Raw genomic sequence first — 24,363 nt, 5'->3', positions numbered from 1 at the left:
TTAAAAAAAAAAAAAAAAATCCTAGCTTTCTTGAGTGGGTCCTTGCTTTGTTTTGCTCTCTGATATTTGTTTTTATGTATATCATCTCTACAAGTGGAGGAAATGTTCTGTCTAGTTATTTTTCTGCTGATGAAATGGGAGAGTTCCCTGACTCCCCCCGCAGGATGCGTGACAAGGGTGTGGCTCGTCTGTTTGGCTACCGCCACTGCTAAAACCCCTTACAGGAGGAGGAGGAGGAGCACAGAGACAGGCAGGGGTAGGAGCTGGGGCAAGCTGTTTTAGGGTCTGGCCCCACAGTGGCGTCTAGGGGTGGGTGCCTGTAGCCCCCAAAGCCCCACTGGGCATGCTACAGTGTTCTTTTAGCTCTGCTGTCTGCAGATGGGTTAAGTGTTAACCAGCTCAGTTCCTTCTTGGTATTTGGATTCTTGTCCGGCATCCAGGAGGAATCAGGTCACACACGGACTTGAAGGATTAAGTGTTAACCAGCTCAGTGCCTTCTTGGTATTTGGGTTCTTGTCCGGCATCCAGGAGGAATCAGGCCACACACGGACTTGAAGGATGGTGTATGTGGGGATTTTATTGGATGATGGAGGTGGCTTTCAGTGGGATGGATGGGGAGCTGGAAAGGGGATGAAGTGGGAAGATGATCTTCCCTTGCAGTTCAGCTGTCCTGCAGCTGATCTCCTCTCTGACCATCCCCAGCTGAATGGCTCTTGACATTCAGATGCTCCTTCTCTTCTCTCCTTCTCTGCCATGCTGCTCTTTTGCTCCTCTGCACTTCTGTTTGTCTGCTCATCTGCCTGTGGAACCTGGAGTTTGGGGTTTATATGCATACAGGATAGCATGGCGTGGCAGGCCAAAAGGCAACATTTGGGCACAAAAACAGGAATGCCTGTTCTCATTTAGGGCCACAGGTTTCCAGGCTTGAGGGTGGGGCCTTAGCTGGGGTACTGTCCTCTTCCCAGTATTTCCCTGTCTCCTGTCTGTATTACTAGGGTTTTTGTTTTTGCTCAGCCCACACAGAAGTAGGATCTGCTAGGGTTTTATCTAGATTGGGTTACTGAATATTAAGGATTCCTTAGAATGTTAATTTGCTTTCTGCAGGTGACAAGTGTGGATCCTGCCTGGCAGACAAGCAGCAAATTACTTGATATGGTAGTAGATGATGTTTGAGTATGGGTGCAGTTTTTGTTGTGAATGAAGTATAGTATTGAGAAGCATGTGGGTATGTCAGTGTATGAATTAAATAGTTTAAAACGTGCTGGCTTGTTCTCCAAAGACACAAAGGAACTTTTTTATTAGCCTAAGTAAAGCATTATTAGAAAAGTAAATCTATTGAGAAAAGTCAACTTTTGATTATTCATGTTAATGTAATGGACAGTAATATGAGTGTATTTTCTTAATTATATTTAGTTTTGAAATTCCTAAATGTTTGTTCCTGCAGATCACAAATACTGAACTATACACTTGCTTTGGGTCACACACAGTTATACATCAGTGAATTGCTTGCCACACTCTCCTCTCCATACTCTCCTTGTATATTGACTCATATTGTCACACTTTGGAGCCTTTTAAAGAGACCTGAAGCCTTTTTCCTTGGTTAGAAGGCTTCAGACAGGCAGCATTGGGTAAGACTCTTATTTACTCAGCCTGAGTTCTGTTAAGGCTTTTAGACTGGCCCTCTGACTTTGCTAGAGTTACTTGAGAGTTCTGAGTAACAATGATCTTGATTCATGATTCCCTTCCATTAGAGCAAATAACAAATTTTATACCCCCCAAACAAACTGAATTTTAAAAATAATCCCTCTAGATCCAAAATATTCTAAAGGTTTTGAGATAGCTATATTATATGGGTTTTCCTGGGAGATGTAATTTGAACCTCATGTTTGACTGTGTGGCAGAGATCCAGCATAAACCAGGTTAAGGTAAAAGGGGAATTCATTGGCTCTTGAAACAAGTTCTAGGGTGGTGCTAACTTTAGTCATGCCTGGATTCCAGAGTCTTGATATCTTCTGAACACTATTTTTGGTATCACTTTCTTCTGTGTTGGCTTCATTCTCAAACAGGCAAAAATGGTCACTCTCAGTGCTGGATTTATATCTCCCTCACAGTTTGTTATCTGGGTGAAAATATTCTCTTTCTTGATAGTACCAGCAGAAGTCCACAGGCAGACTCCATTGGCAGAACTTGGGTCACATACCCATGTCTGAAACAATCACTAATCAAGGAGAGTGGGTACTAAGTTGGCTGGGTCTCCCTGGATCCTCCATCTCCTGGTGAACTAAGGGGTTTGCGGCAGTTCAATCTGTACTACATGGACTCATGGACTAAGAATGGATGGGAAGTGATTTCCTCCAAAGACACAGATGGACCCCTCCTCCCGGAAAAGGTGGAGATAGTATTTGAATGTAGATTTGTGGGGAAATGGTAAAAAGTTTCATACCGTTACAGTTACTTAGTGCTGTGTAACAGATCTCCTGAAAACTTCATGGTGCTCACACTTGTAATCCCAATGCTTTAGAAGGCTGAGGCGGAAGGATCCCTTGAGCACATCAGTTCGAGACCAGCCTGGCCAACATAGGGAGACCCTGTCTCTTAAAAAAAAAAAAAAATGCTGTGTGTGGTGGTCCGTGCCTGTAGTCCCAGCTAATGGGAGGCTGAGGTGGGAGGATTGCTTGAGCCCAGGAGTTCAAGGTTGTAGTGAGCTATAACTGTGCCACTACACTCCAGCCTGGATGACAGAGCAAGACTCTGTCACTGTTTAAAGAGAGACAGACACAGACAGACATGTGGCATCTTAGAATCCAATGAAGGAATAGAGATTTCTTGTTCACCTAATGGTTATGGGACAGGGGTAGGAGATTGAGAGTGCAACATATATGATGTAAATATACAAGAATATTCCTTACTAATAGACCGTAGCATCTGTTTATCCATATGGTTACATGTTGCTTTATTCTTAGTATCACCAGGTGTGTGTAGCAGATACTGTGTAGCTCTGACCAGATGCCCTTGATCCCTATTACCGGTTCTGTGCACCCATTCTATAGCTATTGTGTGCTTAACAGCTTGCATCTGTGACTCTTGAGGACTGCCTTTGGGTGACTGGCATCACTTTGTGCATGGGCCCAGAGAACCAGAAGTGCCTGGCAGTTTACATTGCCCTAAGGAGGCTTTTAGTCATTGACTGAGTGACTGCAGGGCTATGAAAGACCAGCACCTTTGCCTTGAGGTGGCTCAAACTCAGAGGCATTGTTTATACTTCAGAGCACACCTGCTAGATCACACTAAGGCTGGGATTTTGCCCCATATCATACCTTTGCTTGGCTGCTGCTGCTTTCTCCTGCTCCTTACTCCTATTTTCTCCTGGGAACAACTTCTTGATAAATCACTTGCACTTGAATCTTTCTCTTATGGTTTGCTTCTGGGGAACCCTAATTAAAACAGTATGAATCTAAGCCTCCTTTGTATTCATAGTCTTTGGAATCACTTTTGAGCTTTATATTAATAGTGATATACACTGCTATTTCCAACTAATTCTTGGAATATTGACTTTTGGGTTTTGGGGATGGCCAAAACATATATCAAAAATAATGCTAGTATGTCAGCTGCATTTGGTTTAACTCATGACCCCATTTTTACTGTGAGTTGTGCTTCTGTTACTAGATATTAAATAGCTTATCTTAAAATTCAGTCAGTGCGATTGAAACTGCCTTTGCAAAATCATAACTGAGAAAATTATGACAGTGAAAGATACCAGACCTAACCGACCCCATCTTGCTTCTAACGTCTAAACGGTCCTTGTTCATTCCTGCGCATAGGCCAAACTAGCCTTGGGAAGGAATTTTGTTTACAGTTTAAAGCTAAACTGTTCTTGTAAAACAAATGAAAGGCCACCAGACACCAAGTTAGAATGAGAGGGGCTGGAATTCTAAATATTACCAGCCATCATTAGGTAGGTCATAAGAGTTTCAACTTCCCCAATTACTCTTGAAGATAACATCACTATTGTGAACCTCAGATCGGCCTTTTGAGATGTCTTTTCAGGTTTTTGCATTTCTGACAACTGGACGGCCCCACCTGGACCTGCCAACCAGTTCTGTATCCCCCACCGAGGAACTGACCCAGCATAAGAGAACAGCTTCAACTCCCTAGATTTCATTCCTAACGCAACCAATCAGCACTCCTGACTCACTGGCCCCCACCCACCAAATTATCCTTAAAAACTCTGATCCCCGAGTTTTCGGGAAGACTGATTTGAGTAATAGTAAAACTCTGGTCCTCCCACACAGCTGGTTCTGTGTGAATTCCCCTTTCTCTATTGCAGTTCCGCTGTCTTGACAAATCATCTCTGTGTAGGCAGAGGCACGGTGAACCTATTGAGCAGTTACACAACCACAGCAATAGGTTGCCCTTCACTGTGCATGAATCATTCTTCCTGATCCATTCAGAAAGATTGGTATTTACTGTGTTAATAGTTGCATTACCTGGTTTGTGATACAATAACTATTTATATCATTATTGTATCATAGGAAGCTTTCTGTCCCTTAAATAATATGAGAATTATCCTCTCCATAACATTTGATAGATATTTCCTACAAAACTATTTAGTACTGATGCCTTTTAGGGGGTGATAATGACAGTTTTTACTAATTGTATGTATGTGGTTATAGTCTATTCAGGGTTTCTTTTTACATTTATTATCTTACTGAAAGTATATGTAAATTTGCTAAGTGCATGTCTTTTTTTTTTTTTGGAGATGGTCTCACTCTGTTGCCAGGCTGGAGTGCAGTGGCACTACCTTGGCTCAATGCAATCTCCATCTCCCAGGTTCAAGCGATTCTTGTGCCTCAGCCTCCCAAATATCTGGGATTACAGGCCTGTGCCACCACACCCAGCTAATTTTTTATTTTTGGTAGAGACAGGGTTTTGCCATGTTGGTCAGGCTGGTCTCAAACTCCTGGCCTCAAGTGTTCCACCCACCTTGGCCTCCCAAAATGCTGGGATTGTAGTCACGAGCCACTGTGCCTAGCCAGTGAACATCATTTAACGAATCAGTAGTTCTACAAGATTTAAGACAAACACCAGGCCTTACCTTCCCTGCTTTCCATTTTCTTTTTAAATTTTTTTTGGAGATAGGGTCTCACTCTGTCACCCAAACTAGAGTGCAGGTGGTATGATCTCAGCTCACTGCACCCTCCACCCCTGTGGGCTCAAGCAATCCTCCCACCTCAGTCTCCTGAGTAGCTGGGACTATAGGTATGCACCACGCCCAGCTATTTTTTTGTGTTTTTGGTAGAGATGGAGGTCTCACCATGTTGCCCAGGTTCCTATTTTCCATTTTCTCTTCTCCAGGACTACCACTTTCAACTCTTAGCTAATTCTTTTGGTAATTACATATATATATTAAATAATATGCTTGGAGCTAATTCTTTTTTTTTTTTTGAGATGGAGTTTTGCTTTGTTGCCCAGGCTGGAGTGCAGTGGCGTGATCTCAGCTCACTGCAACCTCCGCCTCCCAGGTTCAAGCAATTCTCTTGCCTCAACCTCCCGAGTAGCTGGGATTACAGGTGCGTGCCACCACACCCAGCTAATTTTTGTATTTTTAGTAGAGACGGTTTCACCATGTTGGCCAGGCTGGTCTTGAACTCTTGACCTCAGGTGATCTGCCCGCTTCGGCCTCCCAAGGGCTTATAATAAGCGTGAGCCACCATGCCTGGCAGGAACTAATTCTTAATTTCAGTTTAGGCATTATCTATTGACATCTTCCTTGATTAAAGGTAAGACTGTTACTCTTTATGCATTTGTTAATTTCTCCTTGTAATTCTACCAGTTTTGCTCAATGCATATTACTCATTCTTCTGTCTTCTGAATATAATTAAAATTTTTGTTAGATCAGCAGTTCACGAAGTATAGTCCAGTGATCTGTATGGGTCCCCTAGACTTTTTCAAGGGGTCTGTGAGGTCAGAACTTTTTATAATGATACAAAGACTTATTTGCTTTTTTTTTTGGAAGTAGCTTCCTTGTCTGGGCTAGATACCTGGGGTTTGTTGTCTCGGGCCAAGAAAATTTGGGACACAGACACACACGAGGAGTTTAGGAGTGGATGTTTAATAGGCCAAAGAAAGAAACAAAGAGAAAGGAAAACAGCTCTCTCTCTAGTGAGACAGAAGGGTTTCTGAAAGGAATTGACCAGCCGGTGGCAGAATTTGCCAGATTTTATAGGCAGGCTTGAGGAGGTGGTATCTGATTTACGTAGGGCCCACAGATTGGTTTGATCACGTGTGACGTTTACATAGCACTCGGGGAATGCTGTCCATTCTATCCTAATCTTTTTTTTTTTGAGACAGAGTCTCGCTCTGTCACCCAGGCTGGAGTGCAGTGGCCAGATCTCAGCTCACTGCAAGCTCCGCCTCCCGGGTTCACGCCATTCTCCTGCCTCAGCCTCCCGAGTAGCTGGGACTACAGGCGCCGCCACCTCGCCCGGCTAGCTTTTGTATTTTAGTAGAGACGGGGTTTCACCGTGTTAGCCAGAGATGGTCTCAATCTCCTGACCTCGTGATCCGCCCGTCTCGGCCTCCCAAAGTGCTGGGATTACAGGCTTGAGCCACCGCGCCCGGCCCCATTTTCACATTTTGATAGAACTGGTAAATTCTAAGCACTCGCAATCACATCAGGTTATCTATCCATTCTTTTTTCCATCCCCCCTGGAGACCCACTCCTTGGAGTCCTTCCTGCTCCAGTCTGACTGCTTTTGCTCTCCAGGCCTGCTGCCTAGTTGTCATCTGGGGCTTCATCATTATCCTTGGGGTTCCCTTTGCCTGTCTTCTCTAGTGAGTCTCCTGTTTCCTGCAATCTTAGTTGCTTCCTGAGAAAGGATAAACCTTTGGGTTCTTATCTGAAAATACCTTAGTTTATCCTAATTGATTAATAGTTTGGCTGGGTGTGGAATTCTAAGTTGGAAATTATATTTTTGGATAATTTTGAAGGAACTGTCATCTTCTAGCTTGCAATGCTGCTATGGCAAAGACAAATGCCAATTTTATTCCTGATATCAGCCTAGTGTGGGGATTTGTATCTTCATATTGTTGAGTACTTGTTGGGCCTTGTTAGTCTTAATAAGAAAATTTATTCAGTTCTCAAAATTTAAAAAAATACCATTTCTTGGCTGGGCGCAGTGGCTCCTGCCTGTAATCCCAGCACTTTGGGAGGCCAAGACGGGCGGATCACCTGAGATCAGGAGTTGGAGACCAGCCTGACCAACATGGTAAAACCCCCGTCTCTACTAAAAATACAAAAATTAGCCGGGCGTGGTGGCGTGCACCTATAATCCCAGCTAGTGAGGAGGCTGAGGCAGGAGAATCACTTGAACCGGGGAGGCAGAGGTCAGTGAGCCGACATCGTGCCATTATACTCTAGCCTGGGGGAACAGAACGAAACTCTGTCTCAAAACAAAACAAAAACCATTTCCTACATCATTTTCACCCTCTGTATTCTTACTTTTCTCTTTCTGTAGTCAAGATATTGGACCTGATTAATTCCTTCTCTTCTTCTTATTCATTCACTCATTTTTATTTTATTTTCTGAGACAGGGCCTTGCTCTGTTGCTTAGGCTGGAGTGTAGTGGTCCAGTCACAGTTCACAGAAGTCTTGACTTCCCAGGCTCAAGTGATCCTCCCACCTCAGCCTCCCAAGTAGCTGGGACCACAGGTGCACACCACCATACTCAGCTAATTTTTTTTTGAGACAGGTTTCTCTCTCACCTAGGTTGGAGTGCAGTGGTGCAGTCTCTGCTCACTGCAGCCTCCGCCTCCCAGGCTCAAGTGATCCTCCCCCTTCAGCCTCCTAAGTAGCTGGGACCAGAGGCACACACCACCACGCCCAGCTAATTTTTTGTATTTTTGGTAGAGACAGAGTTTCACCTTGTTGCCCAGGCTGGTCTCAAACTCCTAAGCTCAGGCAGTCCTCCCACCACAGACTCCAAAAGTGCTATAGGATTACAGGCATGAGCCACCGCATCTGGCCTAGGGTTGTTTTGTTTTGTTTTTGTTTTTTTTATTGGATAGATTTTCAGCCAGGCCTCCTGCCTTAGCCACACCTTCATTCCATTTCCCCTGGCAAGGGCAATCAGTTCCTTGGCCTTTGGGAATGAGATTTATATGTTAGGTTGTTTTATCCACTGCCAGTTTAGGATTTTCACTTTTGGGGTGTGCTGAGTCAGTTAGCACTGATTTACCTGCTCCCCAGCTTCCAAAATGCTGTTGAAGCCCTTCTCATTCTCTTTTTTCTTGTGGGTGTATACCTTTAAAACAACAACGAAACCAAAAAACTTTAGTGTTTTTGTTTGTTTGTTTGAGATGAAGTCTCGCTCTGTCGCCCAGGCTGGGAGTGCAATGGCACGATCTTGGCTCACTGCAACGTCCACCTTCCGGGTTCAAGCAATTCTCCTGCCTCAGCCTCCCAAGCACCTGGGATTACAAGTACACACCGCCATGCCTGGCTAATTTTTTTGTATTTTTAGTAGAGACGGAGTTTCACCATGTTGGTCAGGCTCGTCTTGAACTCCTGACCTCAGGTGATCTGCCCATCTCAGCCTCCCAAAGTGCTGAGATTACAGGTGTGACCCACCACGCCTGGCTTAGTGTCATTTTAGTGGGGTTTCAAGAATGAACAGGGGGCAAATGCGTATGTGCAATCTGCTACCCCCTATAACTGGAAATCTTCCACACTAATATTAATTTGCCCTTTTCACTTCTTTAAGGTTCCTAAGATTTTGGAATTTCTTGGCATTCATTCCTCATCGTTAGGGAATGCAGAACTCTAACAAACTTCTGTGGGATAGATATCCATCACTCACACACTGGTCTTTACTAACTTAGCCCCTTAGTGTTATACATGGCTCTTACTAACTTAGCCCCTTAGTGTTATACATGGCTCATATGAAGAGTAAAGGGAAGCCTGTCAGTAGCTGGGCCCACATGTGTGCATGCCTTCTGGGCTGATGGCTGAATTGGCATTTGCTCCTTATATGACAAGCTCTTAGTGTATGTGCCCATTATCAGAGATATCACAGGCTTCACAGCTCCAAGCTTGGCCATCCATTCCACTCTTTTCATCATACCCTTTGTGTTCTGACTTTGAAGCTTTTCTAGGTCTTAACATTTTCTTTGTTTTCCTGTAGAATCATGGATTTTCCTGGTCACTTTGAACAAATCTTCCAGCAGCTGAACTACCAGAGACTTCATGGCCAGCTCTGTGATTGTGTCATTGTGGTAGGGAATAGACACTTTAAAGCCCACCGCTCCGTGCTGGCGGCATGCAGCACGCATTTCCGAGCCCTGTTCTCAGTGGCAGAAGGAGATCAGACCATGAACATGATCCAGCTGGATAGTGAGGTGGTGACAGCAGAGGCCTTTGCTGCACTGATTGACATGATGTATACCTCCACCCTCATGCTGGGGGAGAGCAATGTTATGGATGTCTTATTGGCAGCCTCTCACCTGCATTTGAACTCTGTTGTTAAGGCATGTAAACATTACTTAACGACAAGGACGCTGCCCATGTCTCCCCCCAGTGAGCGCGTTCAGGAGCAGAACGCCCGCATGCAGCGCTCCTTTATGCTACAGCAGCTGGGACTAAGTATTGTGAGCTCAGCCCTCAATTCCAGCCAGAATGGCGAGGAGCAGCCAGCCCCCATGAGCTCTTCCATGCGCAGTAACCTGGATCAGCGCACGCCCTTCCCCATGAGACGCCTTCATAAGCGCAAGCAGTCTGCAGAAGAGCGGGCCAGGCAGCGCCTCCGACCCTCCATGGATGAGTCTGCCATTTCAGATGTTACACCGGAGAATGGGCCTTCAGGGGTTCATTCTCGGGAGGAGTTCTTTTCACCAGATTCTCTGAAAATTGTGGATAATCCTAAAGCTGATGGAATGACTGATAACCAGGAAGACAGTGCGATCATGTTTGATCAGTCTTTTGGCACTCAAGAAGATGCCCAGGTGCCCAGCCAGTCTGATAACAGTGCTGGCAACATGGCACAGTTGTCCATGGCCTCTCGTGCAACTCAGGTTGAGACTAGTTTTGATCAGGAAGCTGCAACTGAGAAAAGTAGTTTTCAGTGTGAAAATCCTGAGGTTGGCCTTAGTGAGAAGGAGCACATGAGAGTGGTGGTTAAATCTGAGCCCCTGAGCTCGCCTGAGCCTCAGGATGAAGTGAGCGATGTGACCTCACAAGCAGAAGGCAGCGAGTCTGTAGAAGTGGAAGGAGTTGTGGTCAGTGCTGAGAAGATAGACCTCAGCCCTGAAAGCAGTGATCGGAGTTTTTCAGATCCCCAGTCTAGCACAGACAGGGTAGGTGATATCCACATTTTGGAGGTCACAAATAACCTAGAGCATAAGTCCACTTTTAGTATTTCAAATTTTCTTAACAAGAGCAGAGGAAATAACTTTACTGCAAATCAGAACAATGATGATAATATCCCAAACACCACTAGTGACTGCAGGCTGGAGAGTGAGGCCCCTTATTTGTTGAGTCCAGAGGCTGGGCCTGCAGGTGGGCCCTCCTCTGCCCCTGGCTCCCATGTAGAGAACCCATTTAGTGAACCTGCAGACTCCCACTTCGTCAGGCCTATGCAGGAGGTGATGGGCCTGCCGTGTGTGCAGACTTCAGGCTACCAAGGAGGGGAACAGTTTGGGATGGACTTTTCCAGGTCTGGTTTGGGCCTCCACTCCTCCTTCTCCAGGGTAATGATAGGTTCCCCAAGGGGAGGAGCCAGTAACTTTCCATACTATCGCCGCATAGCTCCCAAAATGCCAGTTGTAACTTCTGTCAGGAGCTCACAGATCCCAGAAAACTCTACCAGTTCCCAGCTAATGATGAATGGAGCTACATCCTCATTTGAAAATGGCCATCCTTCCCAGCCTGGCCCTCCACAATTGACCAGAGCATCTGCAGATGTTCTGTCAAAGTGCAAGAAGGCCTTATCAGAGCACAATGTTTTGGTTGTAGAGGGAGCTCGCAAGTATGCCTGCAAAATCTGCTGCAAAACTTTTCTGACTTTGACAGATTGCAAGAAACACATCCGTGTTCATACAGGTGAAAAGCCCTACGCCTGCCTGAAGTGTGGCAAGAGGTTTAGTCAGTCCAGCCACCTGTATAAGCACTCAAAGACTACCTGCCTGCGCTGGCAGAGCAGCAATCTTCCCAGCACTTTGCTCTAGCTGTTTGTCCTTACAAGACAACGCTGAGGCCAGTTGTCGGACTGAATTTCTTTTGGTAAGCAGTTAATGCCTTTGGGTTCGAGGCTTCTAGCTGCCCAGTGGCTCTTAAGCAGTTTAGCAACTAATAACCGGAGAACTAACATGTAGTAGTTGTGCTGCTGCATTTCTGAATCAAGTGCACGTCTTGGGAAAGGGATGCAATCCCTGAAACCAGGTTCTTCCTTAGGGTTGAGTAATGCAGTCAGAAAGTAGTTTGTAATTGATGTTGAAAGTGGCACATTTAAAAATTTAAAAGTTGAAGTGCAAAAAAAATTTTCTAGCAATTTTTGTAAAACTGTGTAGCATTTAAATTTCCTATACCTTCTGATGGGAATATTATTATCCCTATACAGTGATGCAAAATGCACTTATGTGTAACCAGTGGTGATTTGGTGCCTGTCTTAAAGGAAGGCCTTTGAGGACACGCCTGTCTGCCACAAATGCTTTAAAGTGTATCCTGAGCTAGTCCTAGGCCTCAGAAAGTACTGTATTTTTTATTTTTACCTGATTTGCAGTCACACACACTGCACTTTGGTGCTGACACTGGGTCCAGAGTGAGCATTCTCTTGGACTATTAGGTGTATATACTTTTGAATACATCACTGTTGGATAGATGTTTTAACAGTTTTTTCTGGTTTAAAAACCAAATTGTAAATGGAGTATGTACTTGTAGAGAGTGACAAGGTATTGTTTCCGTATGTGCTGTTTGAGCAGTATTTTAACCAACTTGTATTACAGATGTTACAGTTCTATGTTAGGAAGTCAGAAAAGAGCTTGTGTTTGTCTTTGTTCTGATGATGTGGAGTCATTTTGTGGGGTCTTCCATGGCACATTTACCCATTGCTCCATCCAGATGTTGAGGGCCAGTCTAAGCTGACACATCCTACCCGAGGACAAGCCTGTTCTCCACTTCATTTCTTCACTCTCCCCTCCCCATATAGCAGCTCTCCCAGGTTTAGATTACTGTTTTCGATGACAAATTAACCAAAAATGCCCCCACACGGGTTTTATTACTGTTATATACTATACTTTAACAGTACAGACCCTAATTTTATTATTTGTTGCTCCCCCAATCTGATCCCAAATGTTTAAAATTGTTTGAAATCCAAACATAGTAGTGCATGGGGTAAATATTTTGTAGCCTATTTAAGAGTTGACAGCCCATAGCATAGAAATAATCAAGTAGCATCTGAGACTGTTGGAGGCACTCGGGTCACTGCCCAGGGTCTCTCTGGGCCCTGCATCCTCACTTCCCCAGCCCCACCTTGCTGTCCTCTGACACTGTGCCATCGGGGCTGTTAGTGGCACCTGTGTGAGGCCAAGTGTGCGTCCAGGGGAACAGCACAGGTTAATGCATCTCCCTAGGACTCATGAAGTCAGTTTAATTCATGCACGAACATGAGTTCATTTTATGTTTTATATGCTTTCTTAGAGATACCAAACCATCATGCATAATTCAGATATTCAGTTTTTGTGTTTAGAAAGCTAAGTATGTGTAGCTGGAAACAAAAATGAGCGTGTTTTCTCTCCTGTTAGAGTATGCAGTTACACATCTGTGGATAATTTCATGTTCCAGCGGGGCTTGGCATCTCCCATGGACTGATTCCCAGGAAGAAAAGCCCAAAGGGAAAGCCACGATTCCTTTCGAGTAGATGTGGGAAAGAGCCCACTGGAGAATATGGGGTCCTGTGAAATTCAGTTGTGTGTGGCTCCTTGTTAGAGGTCATGTTGACATGGTATTAGGAGGCTCCCCATCCACCCTTTACGTGATGTAGGGACGAGTGTCTTGTGAGATTAACCTTGGGACACAGTGGGTAAGCCTGGAGAAAACGAGAGGCCCCACCTGGACCCAGGGAGAGGAGCCAGTGACACAGGGCTCCTTCCCTTCCCTTTGGAGGAAGTGGTGCCAGGAGCCTGCCCGCTCACCTCTGCTGAAGCATAAGTGGACTTTGCTTTTGGGGCTTATCTCTGATACATGCTGGAGCCCTGCCTCTCCACTGCTAGATGGAACCTGGAATCTCTCATCTACCTCTTAGTCGGTCAGTTTCTACGTGTGAGAAGCAAGCTTGTGGGCCAGTGTCCTTGTACATGCTGTAGCACTTAAAAAATAATTCCAGGGTTCACTGGAAAACCAGTCCCAGGGTTCCTATGATCTGTAGTTTCTATCTGGATTATAACTGGTATTGGGTACCTGAATTTTGATTGGTTAGCCTTAATTATAGTCTGGCGTGATCATGTAGAATCTTTTCTGATGATCAGATCATAGAGTTCTATCAAGGCATCCATGTCAGTGGTGCTATAGCTGGTTACAACTTGAGATTTTGAAATAAAAAATTTGTCATATTCATGCCTCTAAATATGTGTTATTTTTCTTTAGGTTATTAAGGTTGAAACAAAAGAGGGTAATATCTCTTTGCCAGCCCTTCTTTGACTAGTACTTTGTTTTAAACCAAACCTAGTAAGTTAACTGGTCATTCCCCTCAAATCATTCCCTTCTGCCTTCCTCCGCCTTCCTTTTCTGTCTTTGAGCTATGCACATGCATGAGATTTTGCTTTCAGTTTACCCAGTTGCTCTCCAAGGGCCTGCCTAATCTTGTGCTGCTCCCTGGACCTGCCTCTCAAGTTGGAAACTCCATCTGCCAGTTCTGGAAGCTGATTCCTTGAGCACAGAGCAGGGCTTTGGCAATGGCAGTGCTGTGGCCTGACCTTGGAGAAGAGTGGGTAAGGTGGTGATTTAAAAAAAAAAACCATCCACCTGGGGGCAGGGAGGGGCTGGGGGGACAGGATGGGCAAAGGGAACCATGTGTAGGTGCTGAAACTAATTTTAAAATTAAATCCACCTACCTCTAATTGTTCTTGACCAAAATAAGAGTGTTAAACGTCCTTACCTAGTTCTCATTTCTTCCAGTTAACTCCTTTTCTGGAAGGGCTCTTTAATTTTCCTGATGGTCTAGGTATCATATTCAAGTGCCATGGTCACAACTGGGTTCTGCTTGTCCCGTCCTTGGTGAGGGACAAGTGAAGGAATCTGGGCAGAGAAGATGAGGCATAAGGTGGTTTGGACAGGTTCCAATAAGGAAAATGCCCAGGGCTGAGGGCTGGGGTGGGAAGCAGAGCCAGGCAGATCATTGGATGTTGTGACTTTCAAACAGATGCTCTTTGTATTTTTAATGTTTTTTTAGAAACAGGTCCTTGCTACATTGCCCAGGCTAAGTGTAGTGGCGATTTAAAGAGTGATCATAGCACCCTGCAGCCTTGAACTGGCCTCAGGATCCTTCCCACTCAGCCTCCTGAGTTGCTGGGACCATAGAGGTGCATCACCATGCCCAGCCATACGCACTTGTTAGCTTCCCCATTTACAGGCCAAGACGGTCTCTCAGAGAATTATTTAATAATAGAATTACACACTTTTGGCTCAAGTGTGTCCAGCCACCAATGTGACAAGTACATCTATCAGAATCACTCTTTCCTCAGAGAATCAGACTTTCCCTTGGCTGTGCCTGTGGATCCAAATCAAGCCTGGGTGCGTCTGACAGAATACCGGGGTACGGTTTGCTTCCCGGCCCTCCATCTCTACTGTTTGGCTACAGCATGAGTTCACTGGGCATCGGCTCCCCTCTCAGGCCAGCCAACAGGTTATTAGCTGCCAACATGGACATGGTGTTGCGGGTTCTGTGGGTGGCACTGCCAATGTGGGGCAGGATCACTGGAAAGGAGAGAGAGGAAGATAAGAAGGGTGGTTCAGCAGACTTCAACTGGGCTGTTTTCATGGCTTGGGTTTGCCAGTAAGAAGAATAGAGACTACCTCATGGTTCCATGCCTTGCCTTTTCTCCCTTGGTCACTAAGCATGACACTCCCCCAGAGCTGAGGTTCAGACTAACAGAGTGAAGGGCCTCCAGGCTACTAAAACCCAGTTACAATGTGATGAAATATTTGTATTCTAGGGCTAGGTGCAGTGGCTCATGCCTGTAATCCCAGCACTTTGGGAAGCCAAGGCAGGCAGATCACTTGAGCTCAGGAGTTCGAGACCAGCCTGGGCAACATGGCGAAACCCCATTTCTACAAAAAATACAAATATTTAGCCAGGTGTAATGGCCCACACCTATAGTCCCAGCTACTTGGGAGGCTGAGGCAGGAGGATTGTTTGAGCCTTGGAAGCAAAAGTTGCAGTAAGCTGAGATCGTACCATTGCACTCTAGCCTGGATGACAGAGGGAGACTCTGTCTCAAAAACAAAAACAGGTGAACCTGGGTGCCAGTTTATGCACCTGTACCATGTGCACCTGAAAATGATGCCACGTGACCACAAGGTTTCTGATCTACAGAAATAACTCCAAAATGAAATGCTGAACAGCACAGTTATCTCCGATCCCACCCCAGGGCAAGTGAAGTTACTTGCCTCCAGAGAACTGTCAGCCGGGTGCAGTGGCATATCCCTGTAGTCCCAGCTACTCCAGAGGCTGAGGTGCAAGGGTCACTTGAGCCCAAGAGTTTGAGGCCAGCCTGGGCTACACAGCGAGACATCATCTTTACCAAATAAACCCCACAAAACTGCTTTTGGGTTTTTTCCAGGTAGAAACCATGTTTCCTTTTAATTGAGTACATTTTCTTCTTTACATTCATCATTATTGTAATGGGGTCTTTGTTGCCCAGGCTAGTCTTGAACTCCTGGCCTCAAGTGATTCTCCTGTCTCGGCCTCCCAAAGGGCTGGGATTACAGGTGTGAGCCACCGCGCCCAGCCATAATTGAGTACTTAGTTTCCTCTCCTTTCTGGTAATTAGATCCCCACCTCTCAAGAACATTGCATCTGATCAAACTGAGAGCCAGCATGAACACGGACCCCAAACCACAGCTTTCAGAATAACAAGGAATAGCAAAAACCAGCCTTTCCCTACACTTAGGAAGGGACTGTGAATGACAGGGTCCAAATTTTCACCATCCAAATAGAAAACCGGGAGCTCAGTGCCAACATGGAAACCAAAATATGTCAGGAATGAAGTACAGTAACCCTATACATACTCAAGGTCAGGATGGGTTTGGAGAAATTTGCATCTGACCATTTGGCCTCTTCTAGTAGAGAAGAATTTTTGAGACAGAGTCTTGCTTTGTTGCCCAGGCTGGAGTGCCATGGCACAATCAGCTTACTACAGCCTCAACCTCCTAGGCTCAAGCGATCCTCCCACCTCAGCCTCCTGAGCAGCTAGAACTAGAGGTGCATACCACCACACATGGCTATTTTTAAATTTTTTATAGGGATGGGGTCTCACTATGTTGCCCAGGCTAGATGCGAACTCTTGGTCTCAAGTGATCCTCCTGCCTTGGCCTCCTAAAGTGCTGGGATTACAGGCATGAGCCACCCTAACCAGCCCCACCCCAACATTTTAGACATATAATGAATCAGAATAAATCTGCTCACTCACAAGAAACATTCCCGGATAATGGTTTTTGGTTGCTGAGATGGAGTAGCACATTATTTCAAAGTGGCAAAATTAAGGGCCATCTAGGAGAATTCAAAAGTGGTGGCTACATTTGCCGACAGGTTTACACAGGACGCATAGAAACAACCCCCATTTTTTTCAGTGTATATGTCAAGAGGCCAAGACCCCTGATCATCAAAATATGTTATTTTGTACATTAGAGTTTACAGGACAAGAGGAAAAGACACTTTGTTGGAGGGTGACTAAACGGCATTTTGCGAAAGGTCCGTGTCACTCTGAGGGGGTGGGAGGACTGGAGTCCTATGGCCTTCATTAACTTGACCCCTCCTCTTTGGTTGCAGTGGCCTCAGTGGGAGCTGCTGCTTCTACATGTCTGTGGGCTTTTCCTCTACCTCTTCCTCACCTTCTTGGGGACAAAGATCTGGGTATTTCTGCATGCATTCCTGCATGGCCCCACAACTGGTCTACACAGCCTGACCCCTTGACATTTTCCATACTATAGTGGGAGCAGGAAAAGTCCAGTTTGAATTGTTTCCCACAGGGGCCGCTGGCCATTCCCCCAAGGCACAGGCAGTTCCAGCTACTGTCTCCATTTAGCAGCCTCAATCCATGCTCCCCTCACAGGGATCACTGGGGTCATCAGCTGCGTTGCTTGCAGCTGCATGGTCTTTTTTCATCACAAATATGATTGGATCCTTCCCTTCCTGCCGGCAGTAGGACATGGCTACAGCCCAGTGCTTAAGATTTTGCACAAACAGCGGCGGCGACTGCAGCTTCATGCCCTGACCGCCCTCTCCTCAGACCAAGAACTGTCTTTTGAAGCAGTCCGGGGCCCTGAGCTGAATTCCAGGACCTGGGGTAGGGGTGGGAGGGCAGTTTTCCTGGCTGTGGGTGACAGCCCTGACATCACACCCAGTGCTCCTTGCAGGCTGGGGTGGGGGAGGGACGGGAGAGTTTCCAAGGGCTGCGGTAATGGGAGCATTCACCGGGGAAGCCGCTGAAGACGTTAATGGGAGCATTCACCGGGGAAGCCGCTGAAGACGTTAATGGGAGCATTCACCGGGGAAGCCGCTGAAGACGTTTTGTTTAGGTGTCCATTCCAGAATGCAAATTAAAGACAGAGACTGGCCCAGACAACCTAAGGCCCTGATCACTCTGTTAGTCTGGAGGCATAAACTCCACCAGCTACCTGAGCAGATCTTAACATAAAGAATCATTACGCATAAAGTTGTTAACTAACTGAGCAGGTGACAAAAATCCAAACCACAAAGTGTGGTCCCAGGACCAGCAGCCTGAGTGGCATCTGGGAGCAGTGAGGAGCACATACTCTCAGACCCCACCCCAGACCCGCTGAAATAGAAACCCTCGGGATGGGGCTAGCAACCTGTGTTTGATCAGTCACTCCTCCAGGTGATTCTGACGAACACAAAAGTATGAGATTTGGCCGGGAGCTGCCGGGCGCTCATGCCTGTGATCTCAGCACTTTGGGAGGCCAAGGCAGGTGAATCAGCTGAGGTCAGGAGTTTGAGACCAGCCTGGCCAACATGGACAAACCCCATCTCTACTAAAAATACAAAAATTGGCTGGGCCTGGTGGTGCACACCTGTAATCCCAGCTACTTGGGAAGCTGAGGTAGGAGAATTGCTTGAGCCCAGGAGGTGGGGGTTGCAGTGAGTTCAGATTGCAACACTGCACTCCAGCCTGGGCAACAGAGCGAGACTCTGTCTCAAAAAAACAAACAAAAAAAAAGTATGAGAACCATTGCACTATGGTAGCACAGAGGTAGCAACTGCCGGAGGCACTTGTAGTGCTGCAACTCAGACTTCTGTGGCAGGGGCACTGACTGGCTGTTGCTTTTATCTCTGAGTGGGGCTCAGTGCGTCTGGTTCACCAAGTGTTGGAAAAACTGCAAACTGGATTCCCCAGCCACTATGGGGAGCAAACTGGTACTGTGAGGTTAAGAAGTGCTGCTGCCACTCCCCCAAAGACAGGAAGGGAGGGCAGGAGGAAGCAGGCCCTCCCACACCCACACTGTGAGGGCCTGCCAGTGCAGCTGGCACAGCAGAAATGGGGTGTGCAGAGGCCTGGGCCCAGCCCCACAAAGCAGAAGAGAGAAGGGGGCTTTGTTGTGAAACAACAGCTTGAAAAACTGGCCGAGTTATAAATATTGGCATTGTCATTACACTTAATTTTTCACACATAAACTGGTAATAGCAATTTAGAGTAACAGGTTTTACACGAGTCACTGTGGTGTAACACATGTAGACATGTAGTCAGCCCACTTTGTTGTTGTTTTTGAAATGGAGTCTCACTCTGTCACCCAGGCTGGAGTGCAGTGGCACAATCTTGGCTCACTGCAACCTCCGTCTCCCAGGTTCAAGCGATTCTTCTGCCTCAGCCTCCCAAACAGCTGGGACTACAGGCGCACACCACCATACCCGGCTAATTTTTGTATTTTTAGTAGAGATGGGGTTTCACCATATTGGCCAGGCTGGTCTCAAACTCCTGACCTCGTGATCCGCCCACCTCAGCCTCCCAAAGTGCTGGGATTACAGGTGTGAGCCACCACACCTGGCCAACTTTTTTTTTTTTTCCTAAAACAAATCCTCTCACACCTACACTCTGTTCCTTTAGGGACAGAGACCCAGCAGAACATGCTCAAGAGGACTGCTCCTGTTATACACTCATGTCACTAACAGCGTAAACATTTACAGTCCCTGGTGTGTCCCTTTGGGTTCAGCACTTACCCACACTAGCTCCACACCCAGCCCCTCAGGACCCCCTCGAAAACACTGGTCCTGCAGGGCAGCAGGGAGTTTGCATCAGAAAATGCAGTTCTTACCACAGTTCTTCAGGGTCAGGAGAGGGTGGTTTGTAGGCAGTGGTTCTGGGGTCGTCACATCCAGTCCAGCAGCTGCAATCTGACCACTGGCCAAGGCCTGGTACAGGTCGTCCTGGTTTACAACGTCGCCCCTGGGAATGACAGTGGTGACATGGGTACCATGAAGATCCCTCTGCCCAGGCCACCTTTGAGGCAGAACAACCTACACAGAATGAATTTTTCCACTCACCCGGCACTTGGCACTGACTTTTAAAGCACTAAGTCTTAGTAGGTATACTTACAGTATGTCTGTAAGTCTTATATACTCAGAGAACTCCAGCCCTGCCTCCTCCTAGCTGTGTGACCTTGGGCAAGTTTCTCAAATTCTCTGTGCCTCGAATTATCTGTGTCTCAAATTATCTGCTCTGTGACATAAGGAGAATACCACCTAACTCCCAGGCATGCTGGGAGGATTAAAGCTTTCTTACATGCTCTACTGCATGAACAGGGCCCAGAAGGGCATCTGTGTTAGGCCCCATCCAAGTGTTTCTGATCTGGTTGGCCCCCAGACCCCCACTGAGAAGCACCACAGTGTGCTATCAGGCACCTGCCTAAACCAGAGCAGAGGAATGAGCACATCCCTAACCACATCCAAAGGCAGCGGCCACTGAAGTCAAGAACTGATCTTCTAGAGACTGTGTATTGTGCACTAAGTAATACAGGGTCCTGGGCTGTCCTGGGTACACGCAGGCACCTGGTACACGGCAGCTATGACTGCTGCCAGCCAGCAGTGCAAGTCCTGTGGTCCTGCATGTTTCACTCTTCCATTCCCAGGTCACCTGTTTTGTAGCTAAACATTGGTAATTACAGGTACCTTTGGGGTGCGTAAGTCCTCAGGGTGACCTCACCCAATCCCCCTTCCCCTAAACTTAGGTAAATAGGTTCAAGGGGGACCAGCTAGGAAGGGCTTGGAGTGGCAGAGAAGGAAGGTCTGACCCCCATACATGCTCAGTGGCCTGAAGGCAGCCCTAGGGACAGTGTGAGGAACTACAACCACGTGAGTTTTAGGGTCTGTCTGCCCAAGAGGGTAAGATTCAAAATATCACTGAACCACAGGCAGCCAAAGCCAGGCTCAGCAGTGTGGGAGGCGGCCTCCAGAGGGCCCTTCAGATCCTGAAGTCTGGCCATTTGTGGTTGAGAACAATGGGCCAGCTGAGGCTCCCTGGGAACACTCCCTGAAGCCACCCTGCTGTGTGCCAGGCCCTGCCAGGCAGGGGCCACTGCTGAGAAGCAGGCAGGCTAGGCCCACTCCGACGGCTCTTCTTCCCTGTGCAGAGCTCTCGTGTATTCCCATGAATTTCTGAGTTGCTTGGTTTATGGAAACCAGCAAGCTCAGCCTGGGGTCTCATCAACAACCCACGGGGAAGAAAATCTCCAGATGGCAGCAGTGGGGACAGCTCCTCTCCAGGCTTGCTGGGTAAGGTGGCTCTAGGATACCTGCTGATGTTGACGAACACAGCTGTTTCCTTCATCTTCTGGAAGAAGTCCTTGTTGCAGAGTCCCTTGGTTGCAGGCGTTAAGGAGCAGGCCACAACGATGAAATCAGACTGGGCAGCCAGCTCAGGGGTAGACACTGAGGGAGGGCAGGAGTCCATCAGGCACTGAGTCCCAGGCTAGGGACAACCAGATGGTGGGAAACCAGTCCTTTGCTCCCGACTCCCATAACAGAAACTCCCAAGATGCTTCCTGAAGGCCGAGTCTCTACCTGGACAACTCTCATGAGTGCACAAAGTCAAATCACACACAATGGGATCTGGACCACTCTGGCTTTAATCACCTTCAGGGCCCAAAGTGTCCAGGGGCATGGGGAAAGCTTGAGATCCAGCCTGCCTTCTGCTCACCAGGCTGTGGACCTGCCAGGGGCTGGATCTGCCTGGACTAAAGCGCACAGAGGCTAGGGTAGTGCTTGCCAGTTGAAGGAAAAGCGAGTGCAAGTGCCCAGCCCTTCCTTGCACCCATCACCATCCCCGCTGCTCCGCCCACAACGGGGATGGCAACACAGGACGCTGAAAGACGGGAGCCCTGGACTGCTCTGCTGGCACGGAGAGGACCTGGGTAAGTCCCTGTGCCCCTTGAGTGGGCCTGTGTCCAGGGGCAGGTAGATTAAACATCTACCAGACACAGCAGCCCCTGGACATGACTGGAGCTCCTGCCCTCTGCCTGAAAATGCCACCATTGAGAGAAAATAGCGCCTCTCAACTGGACACAGATAGGCTCCTGTGGAAATCAAGCTTCACTTACCAAACTCTGCCTGGAATTCCGCTGCTTCCTCAGGCCTGGGCTGGCGCCCCGTGTATAGAAATCTCTGGACGCCAAATGGTTTCAGACGCCGAGCAATGGCCTGGCCTAGAGCAAGGAGAGTCCATGTCTCGTTCCCAGTCCCGCAGAGGGCAGGGGCGCCACCCAGCAGCTCCGGGACAGCGGCCCTCAGGGCAGACCCTTCCATCAGCACAGCCCCAGAGCTGCCTGCTCCTGTCTCCCCCAGAGTGGGTGGGGGGCTGGCTGCCCCGCCATAACCAGCCCCCAGCCAGCCCGCACTGCCCCAGGGATCTGGAGACAGCACCTCAGCTCCCCTGAGGCTGGCACTGGCTGATGCTGTCCTCACATGCTCCAAGCCATCTGGAAAGCCACTCAGGTTTTTCCTAACCTCTGAGAACTGGCGAGAGTTTTCACAAAGGAGACGCCTGGTCAAGCAGTCCCCTCCTTCATCCTGGACCCTCTGCTTCTGCGAATGCAGTCTCGGACTCCATTTGACTTTTGGTGGCAATGCCAAACTGCCAGCTCACCCCAGACCTACACTTTTCATGTACGCTGCTGCTGAGGCGGATTTGTGCAGTTGGATTTTCAGGCTCAGAACGTGCCCCAAAGCTGCTGGGTTCCTCCAAGCAACTCTCTAGTGAGAGGCAGGGCTGTTCGTTGGTTAGACAGTTTCTCCACACTCTCCACCCTCACCCGCACCCCTGCACCAGGCAGGATGACAGAGAACCCCAATAGATAGCTGCTTGGCTAGGCCCAAGCCCTTCTGCCAGGCTTCTCCAAATAACGGCCACTGGAAGAAAAGTGGCTCTGCCTCATCTGCAGAACTGCAGATCAACTCTGCCCACGGAGCCCTCTGGCCCGAGTTAGGGCTTCGTGAGTCACAAACCTTCCAGAACCAAAGCTGGAGTAGGTGTCGGGGGAATGGGCTCTCTCACAGTAACCAGTAACCACTCCTAAGGGCTCCAACACAGCATTTGTAGTCTTCATCTGTTCTGTATGGAGCTGGAATCGTGAAGCCCCCTGACCCTCAGGCAACTTGCTTTTATCACCTAGTGAGTTCTTAAGGAACTCCTGCTTTGGTTTATGTATGTATTTGCCTGTGTTTTACAAAACTGTAACCCTCACTAGAGATACCTCTACTGCAGGCAAAGTGCCCTGACAGCATGTGGGTCTTCTCAGCCTTCAGACACGTGGTGCCAGGGATGCAAACCAAAGCTGTGAGAGCCGGGGTGGGCAAGTGGGCAGGTGGGGGCCTCACCTATGCGCCCCAGCCCGACGATGCCGACAGTGCTCTGCGTGAGTCCATAGCCACACAGCCAGAGGGGCTTCCACGAGGTCCAGCCACCACTAGAGGAGAGAAAGTGGTAGGTGAGAGGCCCAGCCTTGGGCCAAGATGAGGGGCCGCTGAGAACCCAGCACCTCTGACTGTGGTCCAAGGTACAAACCCATCCTCCAGGTCAGGGACTGAGAGTGGGATGAGGCACTGCCCCCTCAGCGCTGCAGACGAGCAGCAGCAACGACTCCTCCTTTAAAGCCACTAGGGACACAGAACTTGAGGGCGGGAAGGGGCCTTACTGGCTCTCATCCTATTTTGCAGATGGGAAAACAAACCAGAAAGGGTGACCTGCCTGAGGTCACACAACCGGAGAAAGCTGAGAGCAAGAGGCTGCAAACTCAGGATTTACGATTCCAAAACAAGTTCTTTTGGCACTTTAGAGCAGCAACAAAGAGTACAGCCACAGGGCCCACGCTGCTGCCCTGGGCAAGAGACAGAGCCTGCCCTGAGCTACCTACAGTAGACATGCTGACTCCCCAGACAGGACAGTGAGCAGGACTCAGCACTGTCTACTCTCCTCCATGCCCCGTGCCGGGGCCCACGCTGCTGGTCACACACTGTGACAGCCTGCGTTTGCACACCTCCCACCATGACTGCACATGGAATGCTTCCCCCAACTTTTTTTTTGTTTGAGAGAGGGTCTTGCTCTGTCGCCCAGGTTGGAGTACAGTGATATGATCCCAGTTCACTGCAGCCTCTGCCTCCCGGGTTCAAGCAATCCTCCCTCCTCAGCCTCCCAAGTAGTTGGGACTACAATGTGTAACACCACACCTGCTTAATTTTTGTATTTTTTGTAGAGATGGGGTTTTGCCATGTTGCCCAGGCTGTTCTCTAAATCTTGAGGCTCAAGCAATCTGCCTGCCTCGGCCTCCCAAAGTGCTGGGATTACAGGTGTGAGCCACCATACCCGGCCAACTCTAACTCTTGATATACAGGCCGAAATCCCTGATCTGAAACCTTCAGACTAGATTTTAAAATTGTTTGGCCTTTAAAATGGCAGCATGGTGCAGGTGGTAGATTCCACACATCACCCTCTGCAGTGTCTGGGCAGCACCTGTTTCAAACAGTGTTACACCTGCAGCAAAACTTAGGAAAGTCACATTAAGTGGTAGAAATAAAAGCCTTAAATAGTCTCCTGTTAGTATGAAAGAACTTTCAGCTGTCCGACCTTTTTAGATTTTTGGCATCT

General features: G+C 47.8%; 2 protein-coding genes and 1 pseudogene across 8 annotated transcripts in view; 1 reads left to right on the top strand and 2 right to left on the bottom strand.

Annotated features, from left to right (window-relative positions):
- The window catches only part of ZBTB5 (zinc finger and BTB domain containing 5), a 40,987-nt gene extending 27,371 nt beyond the window's left edge, over positions 1 to 13,616 (top strand). For 4 of the 5 annotated variants that reach the window (XM_017853551.1, XM_017853553.1, XM_017853554.1 and 1 more), the window contains one exon: positions 9,183 to 13,616. In XM_017853551.1, coding sequence (XP_017709040.1) covers positions 9,187 to 11,220 — 2,034 coding nt within the window. In that variant the 5' untranslated portion in view covers positions 9,183 to 9,186 and the 3' untranslated portion in view covers positions 11,221 to 13,616. The remainder of the gene's footprint in view (positions 1 to 9,182) is intronic. The other variant, XR_001881741.1, reaches the window with a different exon arrangement.
- Positions 1 to 24,363, bottom strand: part of GRHPR (glyoxylate and hydroxypyruvate reductase) — a 42,288-nt gene that overhangs the window by 13,237 nt on the left and 4,688 nt on the right. For 2 of the 3 annotated variants that reach the window (XM_017853557.1, XM_017853559.1), the window contains 5 exons: positions 23,097 to 23,185; positions 21,821 to 21,925; positions 21,017 to 21,152; positions 19,541 to 19,671; positions 14,631 to 14,965 (listed from right to left, as the gene is read on the bottom strand). In XM_017853557.1, the coding sequence (XP_017709046.1) occupies positions 14,844 to 14,965; positions 19,541 to 19,671; positions 21,017 to 21,152; positions 21,821 to 21,925; positions 23,097 to 23,185 (583 nt within the window). In that variant the 3' untranslated portion in view covers positions 14,631 to 14,843. Of the gene's footprint in view, positions 1 to 14,630; positions 14,966 to 19,540; positions 19,672 to 21,016; positions 21,153 to 21,820; positions 21,926 to 23,096; positions 23,186 to 24,363 lie in introns of those variants that run through there. The other variant, XM_017853558.1, reaches the window with a different exon arrangement.
- Positions 16,630 to 18,194, bottom strand: LOC108516212 (mitochondrial intermembrane space import and assembly protein 40 pseudogene; annotated as a pseudogene).

This window comes from Rhinopithecus bieti, unplaced genomic scaffold (genome assembly GCF_001698545.2).
Source record: "Rhinopithecus bieti isolate Rb0 unplaced genomic scaffold, ASM169854v2 scaffold_36417, whole genome shotgun sequence".
NCBI lineage: Eukaryota > Metazoa > Chordata > Mammalia > Primates > Cercopithecidae > Rhinopithecus > Rhinopithecus bieti.
This window is presented reverse-complemented; position numbering and strand designations above follow the sequence as displayed.